This window comes from Rhinopithecus roxellana, chromosome 9 (genome assembly GCF_007565055.1).
Source record: "Rhinopithecus roxellana isolate Shanxi Qingling chromosome 9, ASM756505v1, whole genome shotgun sequence".
Lineage (NCBI taxonomy): Eukaryota > Metazoa > Chordata > Mammalia > Primates > Cercopithecidae > Rhinopithecus > Rhinopithecus roxellana.
Genome location: NC_044557.1, coordinates 58,637,747 through 58,656,284, shown reverse-complemented (window position 1 = coordinate 58,656,284; position 18,538 = coordinate 58,637,747). Strand labels below are relative to the sequence as shown.

The window sequence follows — 18,538 nt, the reverse complement described above, 5'->3', positions numbered from 1 at the left end:
ATCTGCATGCAGAGGTATGTTTAACAACATCTGCATGTATCCCCAGAAACTGTTGCTCATTTTAGAACACATATTTTTATTCTGATAATGATTTAATTTTTTACTTAGTACTTCAGTAGAAAATATGTGAATAGATTGTATGCCCCATATCAGTATTTAAAAAAAAAACCTGAACAACATTCTTTTAAATGTCCATTAAAAAAATATATGTAACAGTTATTGTTTTATCATGATTAGATTGGTATCAAATTAATAGGCATAAGTGAAATAGCTAATCATTTACGAGTCATTTAAAAAATGCAATAACATCATGCACTATGTATTACTAAGAAAGTGCTCACTTATACAAGCAGCGGATGAGGAGAAGAGTATCATGAAAATGCTAGATATATCTTTATGTACATCCTTAAAAATCACTTTCCTTTATATAATTTCCATTTTAATTTAAATGCCACATATCTTCAGCTAACATTTAAATTAGTTTTTATTGTAAAACTTCAGTTGTTATACATCATAAAATACCTTCAGAAACTTGCTTGAAGGTAGGAATAATTCTTTCCTTCTATTAAATAATTATATCACATTAAGTATTTATTAAATGTTATGTTTGAGAAATGTATTCTGACCTAGAACATATTCAAATTCAAGATCAATATTATAATGGAAGGAAGATTTTATGGGGAAAATGTTGCAATCAGTAAAAGTGTTAAAGACCATGTAACAGTAAGGAAGATACCTGTCTGGAATATTGCAGAGTGGTATACATCACATTTAATCAAAGGAGAGTAATGCTTGATCTTCTATTTCCCACAGAACTCTGGATCCAGTTAAGAGCAGAAGGGGGAAAGAAGCAGCAATATTTCAAATGTCCATACTCTGATCTGCAAAAGACACCGAGTAGGTAGAAGAAAACTGCGTTTTACTTCAGGTAGTCTTTGAATGAAGGCTCTGTTATTTTTCAAGACTGGAAGGATATCACAGTGTTGATTTTATATACAAAGTAGGATCTGTTCCAGTATACTCTAGTGAAATAATTCACATATGGAGAATAGTTAATTTTGACCTCATGACAAAATCGCCCATACTTTGAGTAGGTTAGCTTGTCACCTTCTTCACAAACCATCTATTAAAAGACATAAAACATAATATTAAAAAGCTTATTAAGCTTATAGCAGAAATGCAATCAATATACAAACGACTATTATTTATATGAAAAAACACATTACTGCTAAACATTGTCTATAAAACATCTCACTGTTAGCAAACAGAAGCCTCTTCATAAGTGAGTCACCATGCCCACTATACTCCTGAACTTTCCATTGACACTGAGAAACCAGTATGAAGGCTTCCAATTTTTAAAAGATTTAATCCTAAAATTTAGAAGGCAATATTTCCATAATCCATTATCACTGCTCGGAAGAACCTTATCATGCATCCTACCAAGGCTGACGTTTTCTTTTGTATGTTGAAAAAATACTTCAAACTACTTTTAATAAGCTGTCCCCATTATTACATAACTCAATTATATTCTTAGTTAAGTTCCAAAAATAAAGTTTAAAGATTACGAGTTTGCCGGGCGCGGTGGCTCAAGCCTATAATCCCAGCACTTTGGGAGGCCGAGATGGGCGGATCACGAGGTCAGGAGATCGAGACCATCCTGGCTAACCCAGTGAAACCCCGTCTCTACAAAAAAAAAACACAAAAAACTAGCCGGGCGAGGTGGCGGGCACCTGTAGTCCCAGCTACTTGGGAGGCTGAGGCAGGAGAATGGCCTAAACTCGGGAGGCGGAGCTTGCAGTGAGCTGAGATCCGGCCACTGCACTGCAGCCTGGGCGACAGAGCGAGGCTCCGTCTCAAAAAAAAAAAAAAAAAAAAAGATTACGAGTTTAAGTAAAATCGTTTTTCTAAAATAAATAAATAAATAACTTTCCAAATGGTTACTTACATGGCCATTTGCAATGTCTAATAAATCTTTAACCCTACAGCCTCTCATGGTTCCCACCTCATTGCAGATAGCATCCTCTACAATTAGGTAATTAGCTTTGTAAGATGTCAGTATTTTATAAATATCCTCAGCAGATCGCTTTGAATAGATTTGGTAGATCTGAAAGAATACAATTAAAATAAATTTTAAAGGACATTTAAAACTTCAGTAAATTGAAACCATACATCGAGCATCTACTGTGTTCTCAGTGCTGAATATTACATATGAAAAATATATTTATTTTTATAAATAAATATAAATATTCATTTATATATTTATCAAAACTCATGTTTGGATTATGTGGTGCTTTTTACCATAATTTTGCTGAATTTATTAGATAATAAGCTCTGGATCTTATTAGATAATAAAGCTTCTCAGTCTTTCTGAAATGTTAATATTGGATCAACTCTTGTTATCCTTCAAAAAGTAATAAAATCACAAATATTAGGCCCATAGTATCATATACTATTTGTCCTGAAAATACTGAGATTTGAAATCTAGAATGAATAAGATTCCAATCTATTTGCAGAATATCCAGTAGCTGCCTCCTACCTGTCACCACAGCTGCCTAGCTAGTACCCTCAGTTCCCATGCCAACTGACATGCTAGGAATACCTACTTTCAACATTCTGTGGCACACAGAATGGTAATACATCAAGAGGAAGTGTCTCTCTCATTTCACACTAAATACGTTTCAGTGGGAATGGTTCTATCCTATCCAGCCTATACCTATTGATAGTTATTTACAATTTTATTTATTTTTAAGTTTTAAGAAAGTGAAACATACGATTGGGGGATTTATAAAAAAAAAAAAAAAAAAAAAAAAAACATTTCTACGCAATTGTAGTAACATTACTGATAGCCTACAGCAGAGTTTCTCAACCTTAGCACTATTCACATTTTTTTTTTTTTTTTTTTGAGACGGAGTCTTGCTCTGTCGCCCAGGCTGGAGTGCAGTGGCTGATCTCAGCTCACTGCAAGCTCCGCCTCCCGGGTTCACGCCATTCTCCTGCCTCAGCCTCCCGAGTAGCTGGGACTACAGGCGCCCGCCACCACGTCCGGCTAATTTTTTGTATTTTTTTAGTAGAGACGGGGTTTCACCGTGTTAGCAAGGATGGTCTCGACCTCCTGCCCTCATGATCCGCCCGTCTTGGCCTCCCAAAATGCTGGGATTACGGGCTTGAGCCACGGCACCCGGCCTGCACTATTCACATTTTAGGCCAGATCATTCTTTGTTGGGACAGGAGAGAGGATGTTCTCTGCAATGTAGATCAGCATTCCTGGTCTCTACTCACAAGATGCCCATAGAACCCCTCTTCCTGTTATGACATTGCAACAATCAAAAATGTCTCCAGACACTGCCAAATGTCCCCTCAGGGAACAATCGTCCCAGGTTACGAATCACTGGCCCAGGGGATTATACAAAGATTAGCCACATATTACGAATTAGAGACTCTGTCTAATTTAACTGATATGGTCAGCCAGGTGCGATGTCTCACGCCTATAATCCCAGCACTTTGGGAGACCCAGGCAGGCAGATCAATTGTGGTCAGGAGTTTGAGGCCAGCCTGGCCAACACGGCAAAACCCCCTATCTACTAAAAATATGAAAATTAGCTGGGCACGGTGGCATGAACCACTAGTCCTAGCTACTTGGGAGTCTGAGGCAGGAGAATCGCTTAAACCTGGGAGATGGAGGTTGCAGTGAGCCGAGATCATGTCACTGCACTCCAGCCTTTATGAAATTCTCTAAAACTGAAAAACAGAATATTGGGAACTCAGGTTCAGTTCATCATTGCTTTCAGATATGAAGTTACCACTTAAATTCATACCATACAAGAGCGAGACTCCAACTCAAAAAAATAAAATAATTAAAAATATAAATAAATAAATGGCCGGGCATGGTAGCTCACGCCTGTAATCCTAGCACTTTGGGAGGCAGACGTAGGCAGACTGCCTGAGCTCAGGAGTTCAAGACCAACCTGGGCAACATGGTGAAACACGGTCTCTACTAAAATATAAAATATTAGCCAGGCGTGGTGGTGTGCGCCTGTAGTCCCAGCTCTTCGGGAGGTTGAGGCAGGAGAACTGTTTGAACCTGGGAGGCAGAGGCTGCAGTGAGCCAAGATTGCGCCACTGCACTCCAGCCTGAGCGAGACTCATCTCCAAAATTTAAAAAAAAAAATTGTAATTAAAAATAAACGATATGGTCTCATTTATGAAGTTCAGTTTGGATTTTAGCTTAACAACAAGTTTACTTAATACCTGCTATGTGCTATATACCATAGAGAAAGAAAAAAGTTTGAAAAACCGTGGTTACTGTTTCTCATAGACAAGTTACATAAAACTTAAAACTCTAAAATGTTTAAATTAAATTAGAACCTAACTAGAACTCTGACCTAATTACAAGTAACTCTGAAATACCATATTAGAAAAGACCAATCAAAAGAAAACAAAGTCACAGAGTTTGTTGTTTTAAATCCACAAAAAATAAAATTCGGGAATATGCTGTCTATATTTTGCCTAAGCAGCTCTATGTTTTGGAAGTGCAGCAAATACTCATCAGAGATGGCTGCTGTCTCTCAAGGAGTCATTCTCAGGTAGATCTCCCCATCTCTATCTCTCCCCTGCCTGCTTCAATCTGTTCTTTCTGCCATGACCAGAATTACGTCTTCAAAGCAGATCTAATCATTCCACTGCCAGGTTTACTAAAAGTCATGTCTCTTAACTGCCTCAAGTATAAATCTACATTTTTCAGCATGATATTCCAGGTCTGTCAGAATTCAGCCTCATTTTCTTTTCCAGTTTCAAGACTATACAAATTCCTTAGCTCATGTTACTTTTTCAGCCTGGAATCATATATATTTCTTTTCCAAACAAGTTTCTAATCATCCTTCAAAGCCCAGATTGAGGGACTGCCTTTTATGACAACTTCTTAGATTTTTGTAGGCAGAATTGTTTGACTGTTCCTGCTTTTTTACTCCTCTTTGTACGTTGTGTGTGTCCATGTGTATGTGTATGCATGCAACGACCACTTAATAGTACAGAGTAATAACATAATAGCTAACTTTAAAATTTTACTGTGTTTCAGGCATTGTACATTATCTCATTTAATTCTCACAAGTAGGAGGTGAGAACTATTATTCTCACCTAATCTCCAGATTTAGTAACTCGCTCAAGGTCACAAAGCTGATACACAGCACAGCTAGCATTTGGGTTCAGGTACTCTGATTCCTGAGTCTGCATTCTTAATCTCTATATTACTGTATTTCTTCCTTAACTTAGAATATGCTTAAAAACTGTATGAAATTATCTAAAATTGAAAAACAGAGTATTGGGAACTCAGGTTCAGTTCATCATTGCTTTCAGATATGAAGTTACCATTTAAAGCCATATCAAACATTCAAAATAATATATTATCTAAACTATAATTAGATACCATTCTAATGTTATACTGAGTCAATAACTGCCCATTTATTAAAAAATAAATTAGTGTTTTATAAGCAATAATAGAACTTTAGCTGAGAAAGACAAAGTGTAGTACCAAGACATTAATTGACAGTCTTCTTTTAAAAATTGGATTGAGGGCTGGGCACAGTGACTCACGCCTGTAATCCCAGCATTTTGGGAAGCCAAGGCAGGTGGATCACCTGAGGTCAGGAGTTCGCCACCAGCCTGACCAATATGGTGAAACCCTGTCTCTACTAAAAAATACAAAAATTAACTGGTCATGGTGGCGGATGCCTGTAATTCCAGCTACTCGGGAGACTGAGGCAGAAGAATCACTTGAATCAGGAGGCAGAGGTTGTAGTGAGCCGAGATCGCACCATTGCACTCCAGCCTGGGTGACAGAGCAAGACTCTGTCTCAAAAAAAATAAAAAATAAAAAATAAAATAAAAATTTGATTGAGAACAGTATTTTAAAAAGAATGTTAGCCAGCTGTGGTGGCGCATGCCTGTAATCCCAGCTACTCAGGAGGCAGAGGCAGGAGAATGGCTTGAACCAAGGAAGCGGAGGTTGCAGTGAGCCAAGATTGTGACACTGTACTTCAGCCTGGGTGAATTAAAAAAATGTTAGCCGGCTGTGGTGGTGGGTGCCTATAATCCTAGCTACTCAAGAGGCTGAGGCAGGAGAATCGCTTGAACCCAGGAAGGGGAGGTTGCAGTGAGCTGAGATTGCACAACTGTATTCCAGCCTGGGTAAAATATTACACATTAGGTCCCTTGACACTTTGTGGAACATTAGGTATTTTTCTTAGAAACATATCAATATTATTCATAAAACAAAGAACTTAATATTTTAATTTTGGGTCTCCTCTTGGTTAAATGTATTATTAATTACACAGGTTTTCCGAAACGGAAGTTAATTAACTCTTTTAAAATTGTTTGGACTCTTCTAGCTACCTAGAAGCATACATATACTGCAGACTATGCTAAAATACAAAGTGCTGGAAAAGAGATCCAAATGTAGAATTCAAAATGCCTTACATTTTCATTTCTCTTGAGAAGATCATCATCATTGTAAAGAGGCAAACTTGTCACCATCCATCCAGTGCATAATTTAATCGCACCCATTAACTGTGGACTCCCTGCAAACACAGCTGCAACTGGAGCTTGCCTTCTGCAAAGAAACATAAAGATTTGCACACTGAAAAGGCGAGTATACTATTTAGATCACTGATCTATATCAACTCTGAAACACCAGAAAACTTACAATGTTTATACATTTAAATTTCAATGTCAGTTTTCATTTCATTTCATTTATGGATTCATTAAAAAAAAAAAGGGCACCTAACTATGCACCAGACACTTGTGCTGAAGATACAGAAACTTTTCTAAAAAGAGGGAGCAGGGGGAAGGCAATAAGAAGTAAACATATATATTGGGTGGTGATAATATGATTAAAAATAATGCAGAGTAAGGGGACAGTAACCAGAATATATTATTTTAGATAAGGTGGCTAGTTCTGTGGTGATACTGTGAATTCTCAACTCCATCTTTTGCAAATTAACTACGTACAACCCAGCTTCTTCCTAATCCACCTCTCCTTCTGCTCCTTCTCTGTTTTTACCCATGTGTCTGTCTCCAGGTGGAAAATATAGGACTTCTCCACTCTGAATCATTATCCCAAGTCCCAGACAGATGCTACTTGCAAGGTGGAAAACCTACAAGCAGGTCCCAAAGGGCTGTTCTAATACATTCACTTATTTATTCACTGTCTGAATTTAACATTAAGCACCTACCTCTCTATGTGCTAGGGATAGTGCCAGGCTATCGAAAGAAAGAGATGGCATATGTGGCCATAGTCCTCAATAGTGAGGAAGCAGATATAAAACACAGTAATTGTACCCAGTAACATAAATGTTCAATAGGTAATTGTTTGGGCCTTTGCTGTCTTTGAAAATACTGTGGTAAATCATACAGAGATGTAACTTCCTCTTTTGTTAATGAAAACACAAGGCAGTATTCAACAATAGCAAATAGAATTCACAAAAAGTATTAATGGGCAATAGTTAAGGATGATCTAAAGAAAACTATTTTTATAAAATAGAAGATATGTTATAGTAACAAGACATTATAATAAAACCTATTCTTGTTTCTGTATACCTATTCTATAAATCAATTTAAAATTTCTAGAAACACTTTTTGTCTTTTTTCCCATATTTTTCTGGTCTTTTTTGATAGTATTTCATCACTTTTTCGTGTCTTCTTATCTTCTTTTATGTCTTTAATAAATTTCAATGTAGTTATTTCGTAGTCTCCATCCATGGAATAGACTGGTTACAAAAATGGCCACAATAATTCCTCTCCCTATGGTCACAGTCTTGGAGGGAACGCTAGTCATCATCATGTGACTTGCTTTGGCCAATAGGACAATAGTAAGCACCGTGTAAGCAGTGACTTAAAACATGCTTGACATTGAGAATTGCCCTCTCTTGCTGCTCTTGGGAATTCTACAACTACCACCTTGTAAACAAGCCCAAGCTAACCCGCTAGATGATGAGAGATAGAGGGCCAAGTCAGTTTGATCCCCTCAGCTGACACAGAGCCAACCCTAGACTTGTGACAGAGACCCTGCCAGACTATCCAGTCCCAGTGAAGCTGGCCCAGACCAAAAGAATCCTCCCCAGCCCCCTAACCCTGCTAATTCTCAAGACGGTGTGGAATAACCCATGTTTATTGTTTGTAGGCCACTAAGTTTTGTGGCATTCTGTTATGCAGCAAACCCTAAATGATGATACAAATTTTATTATCAGAAATAGCTAGAGGTCTAATTCTGCTGTTTATCACAAGCTTCATTGAACTGCTTATGTGTTTTATAATTTTAGAGCTTACCTTCATGAAACTTTACTTATGGAATCCTGTATAACATGGGTTGAAGATGTGTCACACATTCCAGACCAACTCCAAACCACTTTTAACGCTAATTTTTAAATTTGGGGTTTCTTAGATTAGACAAGCATAATTTCAAATTACACTAGACAAGTATAATTTCAAACTATAAATCCACATGAATTCAGATCCATTGCTATAAATTGAGAGGGGAGAATTTTTCTGACCAAGAGATGAATGCGAGAGAGACATGCTTTCTTATCTTCTTTCTCTACTGCTTGGTATCTTGCTATTCCATCCTTCCACTGACTAGGTATTTGTTCTTCTATCCTTTCACTGTCAGTGTAGCCTTCTGAGGGTCCCTGAGTTACGTATGTGTGTGTTGGGGGGGTTCTCAATTCCAATTCCCTGCTTCCATAGGCCTAAGACCACATCTCCTGTCCTGTGTGGGCATTAAAATCTAAAACCCCTGGTTATCAAAGCTAGTAATCCACTGACAATTCACCTCCAACACAGGGCAGAATAAGCATCCCCTTGACTCTCTAAATAAAAGGATAGCTCTTCTTTTTTTATCCCATATTTCTAAGTGTTTGACAATGGCAGTTTCAAATCTCATACCAACCAATGCTATATTTTCAAGCCCATGGAGATGAGCAGAAAATTAGAATCACTAAGTCCAACAAAACCTAAATATCCCTAAAACTCCTGAGTTTAATTTGGAGAAGTATTAATTTATTATTTCCTGTGAATTCATTAGATAGCATGCAGTGATTAATTAATAGCTTAATAATAGTCTTGGGCACTTCAATCCTTACTTTATCCAGGTCATAAGTTCCACTGTATCTGGGTCATAGAATTCCTGTAGTTCCATTAATTCTGTCATTAATCTTGGAAAAAACTAAAATGCAAAAAAAAAAAAAAAAAAAACCCAAGAGGTGTATGTCAGTAATTAGAAAGTTTAAAACTGTTCCACAGTATTTCAAAAGACTAACAGACTAACTTAAGGCAAATGATATTACAACACCTTTTGCATGGAAAAAATGTCATGATGGATCTCTTTTCTCTTTGCTTTCCTTCAATGGCCTGCTTATTTTTCTCAATCCAAATAATCTATTTTATGGTTAATTCACTGCTTTGACTCAATAAATAATTTTGTCATTACCAAACAATAATAAATTGATCATCAGTTGTATCTTTCAGGCACACACATAATAAATAAATAAATAAATTTTCAGTTCCAATAATTTGCAGAATTTATATCATTTCATAGATGATAAAGTTTTGGAGTTACCACAATGTGTTTTAATATTAATTCCTATTTACTCAGCAATTTCCTTTGCCAATTATAAACTGAATTAACACTAGCATTAGACTGCAGAAAATAGCATCAGGTGGCATTCTAGAAATGTTTTAGCCCTTCTACAATGCTCCTAACAACAAAAAAAATTAAGCATTACAAGAATATTACATTTTATTTTGTTAGGATAGTGTCTCAACATGTTTCCTACCTACACATATAAATTTATCACTACCCTTGTAGATAAAGTACATTTTATTAATATAAAAATCTAATTTTTTTACCTCTTTCCATAAGCTGAGACCTATTATAGTAGGCACAGCCATGCTCAGAATAAGAGCCTAAAATATGAAAGCAAAAAGGATTACAGATAAATACATTTCAGAACACATGTTAGAGGTAATAGACACTACTCTATGATCAATCATATATCTCTATAGTTATACAAAATTTCAAAAAAAATGAAGTCAACATAGAACCTAGTTCACAGAATGAGACGGGTGAAAACTAATGACTTTCAAAGATATTAACTTGGAAGTAAAGTGAGACATAAACATTTACTATAAAAATTTAACACAGAACATTAAAAAGGTAATGCTCATAATTTCAAATGGCAAGTCGGTATTTGAAAAATTTGCCAGAAATCTATGCTATACAGATCTTACAAAGGATAGTACACTACTACATGAAAAGCTATCACAAAAAAGACAATGAATTAACACAAAAAAATAACTAATATACATTAGTACACTAGTCTGTTAAAATAAGAATGCATCAACTCTCCTCGAAATAAGACTGGCAAAATACAACATGAATATTATTAAAGATAATGTATCATCGTCCTGCTATAATAAAACCTGTTCTGCCTACTGTCCCATGTCTTTTAGTGACCATATGATCCACCAGAAACCCAGGAAACATCTAAGATATCTCCCTCTTCTTCATTTCCCCATACTTAATAAGCAGTGAGGCTTACTGATCTTCTGACTACTTTTTTCATTCCAATCTGGCATACTACTAATCGAATGGGCTTTGGAGTCAGAAAAACCTGGGTGTGGCTGGGTGCGGTAGCTCACACCTATAATTCCAGAACTTAGGGGGCCAAGGTGGGAGGATTGCTTGAGTCCAGGAGTTTGAGACCAGCCTGGGCAACATAGAGAGATCCTGTCTCTACAAAAAAAAAATGTTTTAATTAGCTGGGCATGGTGGCATGTGCCTGAAGTCCCAGCTACTCAGGAGGATGAGGAAGGAGGATTGCTTAAGCCCAGGAGTTTAAGGCTACAGTGAACCATGACTGTGCCAGTGCACTCCAGCCTGGGAGAGTCAGACTCTGTCTCAAAAAAAAAAAAAAAAAAAAAGAGAAAAGAAAATCCTGGGCGTGAATCATGATTTCCATACTTAGAAGCTTGGCAATCTCAAGCAAGTTATTTAACCAATTAAAGCCTTGTTTTTATCTATAAAACAGAGAAAATCTAGGACTGAATAGCATGTGAAATGCTTCAAACAGTACCTGACATAATGAACATTCAATAAATTGAAGCTTCAATTACTTCTATCCACTCTGCCTCCTCTGTGACTGAAGTTTGTTGCCTGTGGACTACCCTTCACAGAATTGTTAAGAGTGAGCAAATAAAAAATACAAGTCTGACTCTCTCGCTTTCCATGAGGCGTACACATCCCAATTCCTTCCCACTGCGGACGGCATGAGAGCCAGCTCCGCAGCATGACACTTAGGGACCCCATGGCCTCACCTTCCTCCATTTCTGTAGTCTCATTTCTTGACCACCCCTACCTACCTCACACTTTGTGTGCCAAGAAAACTAAATATATTGTGCCTTTTTCCCAGTCCCTTTGATTACATCATGTTCTTTGCCTACCTCTGTGTCTATTCCTTCTACCATGAATATCCTCTCTTTCCCCTTCATTTGCCTAATAACTAAATATCTTTCCAATCTCAGATTGGAAAGCCTTATTTGAGTGCCTAAAAAAAGAGAAAAACAGAATTAAGTAGCCCTTCCCTGTGTTCTAAAAGAACCCTATGAAAAGTTCTTTTTGTTTTTTAGGAGGCAGGACGGGGAGAGAAGGAAGAGCTGGCAGGTTGGAGAAAGTGGAAGCGGAGGGAGCAGGGGACAGAGGGTCGAATTCTTATTATCTGTTTTTACGCCCAGAGATTATAATCCACTTGATGAAATTAACTACGCTATAATTACCTTTGTATCCCAAGCACACAGCAGGCAGAATGGAATGTTCCATTCATATAGAAAATATACCACAGTTCTAAATTAAACCAAGAAAGATATTATAAAAATTAATTCTTGGCCGGGCGCGGTGGCTCAAGCCTGTAATCCCAGCACTTTGGGAGGCTGAGACGGGCGGATCACGAGGTCAGGAGATCGAGACCATCCTGGCTAACACGGTGAAACCCCGTCTCTACTAAAAAAAAAATACAAAAAACTAGCCGGGCGTGGTGACGGGCGCCTGTAGTCCCAGCTACTCGGGAGGCTGAGGCAGGAGAATAGCGGGAACCCGGGAGGTGGAGCTTGCAGTGAGCTGAGATCCGGCCACTGCACTCCAGCCTGGGCGACAGAGCGAGACTCTGTCTCAAAAAAAAAAAAAAAAAAAAAATTAATTCTTGGTGGCCTCTCACATTACTGATTCACTCACATTTTTACCTTTTATTTTTTCAGCTGTATGCATTAAAATGCATTACTTTGATAATCAGAATTTTTTATTTTTATTTTTATTTTTTTGAGACAAAGTCTTGCTCTGTTGCCAGGCTGGAGTGCAGTGGTGTCATTGTGGTTTACTGCAACCTCTGCCTCCTGGGTTCAAACAATTCTCAATTCTCAGCCTCTCGAGTAGCTGGGACTACAGGCATGTGCCACCATGCCCAGCTAGTTTTTTTTGTATTTTAAGTAGAGACAGGGTTTTACCATGTTGGCCAGGCTGGTCTCGAACTCCTGGCCTCAAGTGATCCACCCATCTCAGCCTCCCAAAGTGCTGGGATTACATGCATGAGCCACCGCGCCCAGCCCAGAAATTATTTTAAAAAATGTTGGCCGGGCGTGGTGGCTCAAGCCTGTAATCCCAGCACTTTGGGAGGCCGAGACGGGCGGATCATGAGGTCAGGAGATCGAGACCATCCTGGCTAATACGGTGAAACCCTGTCTCTACTAAAAAATACAAAAAAAAACTAGCCGGGCGATGAGGCGGGCGCCTGTAGTCCCAGCTACTCGGGAGGCTGAGACAGGAGAATGGCCTAAACCCGGGAGGCGGAGCTTGCAGTGAGCTGAGAGCCGGCCACTGCACTCCAGCCTGGGCGGCAGAGCAAGACTCCGTCTCAAAAAAAAAAAAAATGTTTTGCACAGGATCTGTTTTTCTACCTGTAAGTCATCACGTAATTTACTCATGCTATTTCAATTGTATTCAATGTAATTTCCACTTATTAGCTTTGATTTTATATAATTAGAACAGAAACAAATAACGCAAAATAATGACTCACCAACAATATTGGGTGTACAGTTCTTAATCGAAGCCACTTGAAAAGTGTCATCCAAAGTTCAGGAGAACATACACCAAATGCTGCTAACATGCACACATAAGGAATCCAGATGTACTTCAAGCTGGAAAACATAAATGGAGTCATACATGAGACATCCTGTGAACATCATTATTATCTAATTTCTCTCCTTTGAGCTCTTTCCTGCTACTCACGAAAATACCAAAATGTTAAGGGACAGTGAAAAAGCTTAGCCTCTAATTTTCAGCAACAGATTGTTATCTAGTTTTTAAAAAATCAAGCAGACATGTGGTCTAGCAAATTAGGATAAAATAAAAGCATTAATACTGATGAGGATGCAGGAAAATTGTATTCTTGGAGAGAATATAAACTATAGAGTATTTTCAAAAGGCAGTTTGGTGGACTGGGAGTGGTGGCTCATGCCTGTAATCCCAGCACTTTAGGAGACTGAGGTAGGTGATCACTTGAGGCCAGGAGTTTGGGACCAGCCTGGGCAACACAGTGAAACCCCGTCTCTACCAAAACTACAAAAATTAGCCAGGCATGGTGACATATGCCTTGGTCCCAGCTACTTAGGAGGCTGAGGCAGGAGGATCACCTAAGCCTGGAAGGCAGAGGTTGCAGTGAGCCAAACTTGCACCACTGTACTCCAGCCTGGGTGAAGAGCGAGACTCTGCCTTAAAAGAAAAAAAAAACCCTCTAAGATAGGCAATGCTATTTCTAGTAATGTAGCCTGAAAATATATTAGCATAAGAGTATAAAGACAGACATACAAGGGGTCTTTTTTTTTTTTTTTGAAGCGGAGTCTCACTGTTGCCCAGGCTAGAGTACAGCAGGTGTGATCTTGGCTCACTGCAACCCCCGCCTTCTGGGTTCAAGTGATTCTCCTGCCTCAGCCTCCCAAGTAGCTGGAATTACAGGCACACGCCACCATGCCCAGCTAATTTCTGTATTTTTAGTAGAGACCAGGTTTCACCATGTTGGCCAGGCTGGTCTCAAATTCCTGACCTCAAGTGATCCACCCGCCTTGGCCTCCCAAAGTGCTGAGATTACAGGTGTGAGCCACTGCGCCTGGCCACACACAAGAGTTTTAACTACAGCATTTTGTTTTACTAGCAAGAAAATTGGAAGAAAAAAAAAAACAAAAACAAACTTCTGTTCTTCAATAGGTACTGACTAAATAAATTATTATAAGAAACAAAAAAGCAAAATGCAAAACTTCATGTGCAATGTTAACCTAATTTTTGCTTTCTATTTTTTTAAATGTAGATATATGACACAAGCAAAAATAACACCTGGGGCTGGGCGCAGTGGCTCACACCTGTAATCCCAGGACTTTGGGAGGCTGAGATGGGCAGATCACTTGAGGTCAGCAGTGTAAGACCAGCCTGGCCAACATGGTGAAATCCCATCTCTACTAAAAATACAAAAATTTGGCCATGTGTGGTGGCTCTTGCCTGTAATCCCAGCAAACTGGGAGGCTGAAGCGGTGGATCACCTGAGGTCAGGAGTTTGAGACCAGCCTGGGCAACACAGGGAAACCCTGTCTCTACTAAAAATACAAAAAATTAGCCGGGTGTAGTAGCAGGTGCCTGTAGTCCCTGCTACTCGGGAGGCTGAGGGAGGAGAATGGCTTGAACCCAGGAGGCGGAACTTGCAGTGAGCCGAGATCATGCCACTGTACTCCAGCCTGGATGACACAGCGAGACTCTGTCTCAAAAAAAAAAAGTTAAAAATTTAGCTCTTAAATTAAAAAGATTAAAAATCAAGGTGTACAGAAAAAAATTAACTTGTATCATTAGAAGAAAATACATTACTTTATGTTGTAGATGTTAAAGAAACCAAAAGGAGCCCATCTCCGTAGGAGATGCCAACTGCTAAAAATGGAAGAGGAAAAGTTTAGAAAAATTAATAGATATCAGTGCTTAGTACAGATTATCAAGAAAAAAATAACATTTCAAGGGACAACTTTTGTAATAAATACTAAGGAGAACAACCAGACCCTTCTATGATATATTCCCTGGTGTCAAACTCAGAGGAGACTGGAAGAATCTGGGCCTAGAGTATAAATGTTAACCACTGTGGTTTTATAAAACAGCAAAGCCATGGAATGGAGAAAATAAAGAAATATCCAGGCTGGGTACAGTGGCACATGCCTGTCATCCCAATACTTTGGGAGGCCAAGACAGTAGGATCATTTGAAGCCAGATGTTCACGACCAGCCTGGGCAACAAAATTAGACCCTGTCTCTACAAAAGAATTTTTTTTAATTTTCAAAAATTAAGAGGCTGGGTGCATTGGTTCACACCTGTAATCCCAGCACTTTGGGAGGCTGAGGCGGGTGGAACACCTGAGGTCAGGAGTTCGAGACCAACCTGGCCAACATGGTGAAACCCCATCTCTAATAAAAATACAAAATTTAGCCAGGCATGGTGGTGCACGCCTGTAATCCCAACTACTCTGGAGGCTGATGCAGGATAATAGCTTGAACCTGGGAGGTGGACGTTACAGTGAGTCGAGATGGCACCACTGTACTTCAGCCTGGGCAAAATAACAAGATCCTGTCTCCCAAAAAAAAAAAAAAAAAAAAAAAAAAGGAGAGCTCTGCTCTTGTTTGCAGCTGATCTAGGGGCACAATGGTTTTGGCACACACAAAAAAATTAGAATACATGCATAGTTTTTTCACAATACGCATTTTTCACGAACTTTTTGAAGACTCCTTGTATCCACAGTGAAATATTTTTTAGCCTTGAAACAGAAGAAAATCTTGTCATCTTACAACATAGATGAAATCTGATGATGTGACATAAAGTGAAATAAGCCAGTCACAAAAAGATAAACACTATAGGATTCCACTTACATGAGGTATCTAAAGTAAACAAATTCATAGAAATGGAAAGTAAAGGCCAGGCACAGTGGCTCCTGGCTGTAGTCCCAGCACTTTGGGAGACCAAGGTGGGCAGATCACCTGAAGTCGGGAGTTCAAGTCCAGCCTGACCAACATGGAGAAACCCCATCTCTACTAAAAATACAAAATTAGCTGGACATGGTGGCGTATGCCTGTAATCCCAGCTACTTGGGAGGCTGAGGCAGGAGAATCGCTTGAATCCGGGATGTGGAGGCTGAGGTGAGCTGAGATCACAGCATTGCACTCCAGCCTGGCAACAAGGGTGAAACTCCGTCTCAAAAAAAAAAAAAAAAGAAAGAAATGGAAAGTAAAATGGTGATTATTAGAGGTTGAGGGTAGGGAAAAAAACGAGAGTTGTTCATCAATATAGAGTTTTAGATTTACAAGATGAAAATGTTGTGCAGATCTGTTGTACAACAATGTGTGAATATACTAAACACTGCTGAATTGTATACTTAAAAAACATTAAGATAGTAGATTTTATGTTATGTACTTTTTTATCATAATTTAAAAAAAACTTAAATGTGGCTAGGCACAGGGGCTCACGCCTATAATCCCAACACTTTAGGAGGTTGAGATGGGAGGATGGCTTGAGCCCAGGAGTTCAAGACCAGCCTGGGCAACATGGCGAGACCTCATCTCTACAAAAACTTTAAAAAATATTAGCCAGGCGTGGTGACACCAGCCTGTGGTCCCATCTAGTTGGGAGGATATCGTAGGAGCATTGCTTGAGCCTGGGAGTTCGAGAGCATAGTGAGCTGTGATGGCACCACTGTACTCCAGTCTGGGTGACAGAATGAGACCCTGTCTTTTTTTCTTTTTTTTAACTAAAGACGCGGCCTCACTCTTGTCATCCAGACTGGAGTGCAGTGGCGTGATCATGACTCACTGTGGCCTTGAACTCCAAGGCTGAAGCAATCCACCCACCTCAGCCTCCATTAGTGGCTGGGACCACAGACGTATGCCACCATGCCTGGCGCTTTTTTTTTTTTTTTTTGTAGAGACAGGGTCTTGCCATATTGCCCAGATTGGTTTCAAACTCCCGGGCTCAAGTGATCATCATCCTCCATCTTCCAAAGTGCTGGGATTATAGGCATGAGCCACCATGCCCAGCCTGTCTCTCAAAAACACAAAAACAAGGCCAGGCGCACCTGCTCATGCCTGTAATCCTAGCACTTTGGGAGGCTGAGTCAGGCGGATCACCTGAGATCAAGAGTCCAAGACCAGCCTGACTAACATGAAGAAACCCCATCTCTACTCAAAATACAAAATTAGCCGGGCTTGATGGCGCATGCCTGTACCCAGCTACTTGGGAGGCTGAGGCAGGAGAATCACTTGAACTGGGAGGCAGAGGTTGCAGTGAGCTGAGATTGTGCCACTACAATCCAGCCTGGGCGACAAAGACTCTGTCTCAAAAAACAAAAACAAAAAACAAAAACTTAAACATAATTTTCAATGCTATTAAACATTCAGTTTGTATACAAGTAACCTAATTGAAGAATTTAAAGCTCCAAACTTCTAAAGATGGTAACATTTTCTTCTTTCATCTATTAAAGAAAGATGCTCCTATATGAATTACAACTTAAGAATAATTAACTTTAATATGCAAAGGGTTTCATATATTGCCTTTTGTTGTTGTTGTTTTTTTTTCCTGATACGGAATCTTGCCCTGCCACCCAGGCTAGAGTGCAGTGGCACAATCTCGGCTCACTGCAACCTCTACCTCCCAGGTTCGACAGACCCTGCCACCTCAGCCTCCCCAGTAGCTGGGACTACAGGCGCACACCACCACACCCAGCTAATTTTTGTATTTTTAGTAGAGACGGAGTCTCACCATGTTGGTCACACTGGTCTCAAACTCCTGACCTCAGGTGAGCTACCTGCCTTGGCCTCCCAAAGTACTGGGATTACAGGTGTGAGTCACTGCTCTCGGCCAACAATCTTTGTAAAAACAAAGGGATCAAATAAAGTACACTTACCCTTCTATAACCATTGCAAGAGAACCCAATAAAATAGTGTGAATTACATGATAAATTATTTCTGGTCTTTCTCCAATTCGTCCATCTTCAAGAGTAACAGTTTCCTTCAGGGACTTACCACTACAAAAAGAAAATGTATTTTTTAATACTTTGAAAATACATTTGTAAAAAACTGAAGATACATTGTTTATCATCTTTGAAGGACATACCTAAAATTTTATATTTCGACATAACAAAAAATATAGGTGATCTTTAAAATTTGAAAGTATATTGTGCTAAATACCTAACATATATACTACATTTCTGCAAATGGCTTTTAGAACCTGAAGACAACAAACTCTATGAAGACCAAACATGAATTTTCAGAAAAATACAAAAGGGCTAGAAGCAGTGACTCATGCCTGTAATCCCAGAACTTTGGGAGGCCAAAGTGGGAGGACACTTGAGGTCAAGAGTTCGAGACCAGCCTGGCCAACATGATGAAACCCCGTTTCTACTAAAATACAAAAATTAGCCAG

General features: G+C 39.1%; 1 protein-coding gene across 3 annotated transcripts in view; it reads right to left on the bottom strand.

The window, feature by feature from the left end:
• Positions 1-466: 466 nt before the first annotated feature.
• The window catches only part of DPY19L4 (dpy-19 like 4), a 70,816-nt gene continuing 52,744 nt past the window's right edge, over positions 467-18,538 (bottom strand). For all 3 annotated transcript variants that reach the window (XM_010358604.2, XM_030937995.1, XM_010358605.2), the window contains 7 exons: positions 18,021-18,140; positions 13,116-13,236; positions 9,898-9,954; positions 9,132-9,214; positions 6,472-6,604; positions 1,946-2,104; positions 467-1,123 (listed from right to left, as the gene is read on the bottom strand). In XM_010358604.2, coding sequence (XP_010356906.1) covers positions 959-1,123; positions 1,946-2,104; positions 6,472-6,604; positions 9,132-9,214; positions 9,898-9,954; positions 13,116-13,236; positions 18,021-18,140 — 838 coding nt within the window. In that variant the 3' untranslated portion in view covers positions 467-958. The remainder of the gene's footprint in view (positions 1,124-1,945; positions 2,105-6,471; positions 6,605-9,131; positions 9,215-9,897; positions 9,955-13,115; positions 13,237-18,020; positions 18,141-18,538) is intronic.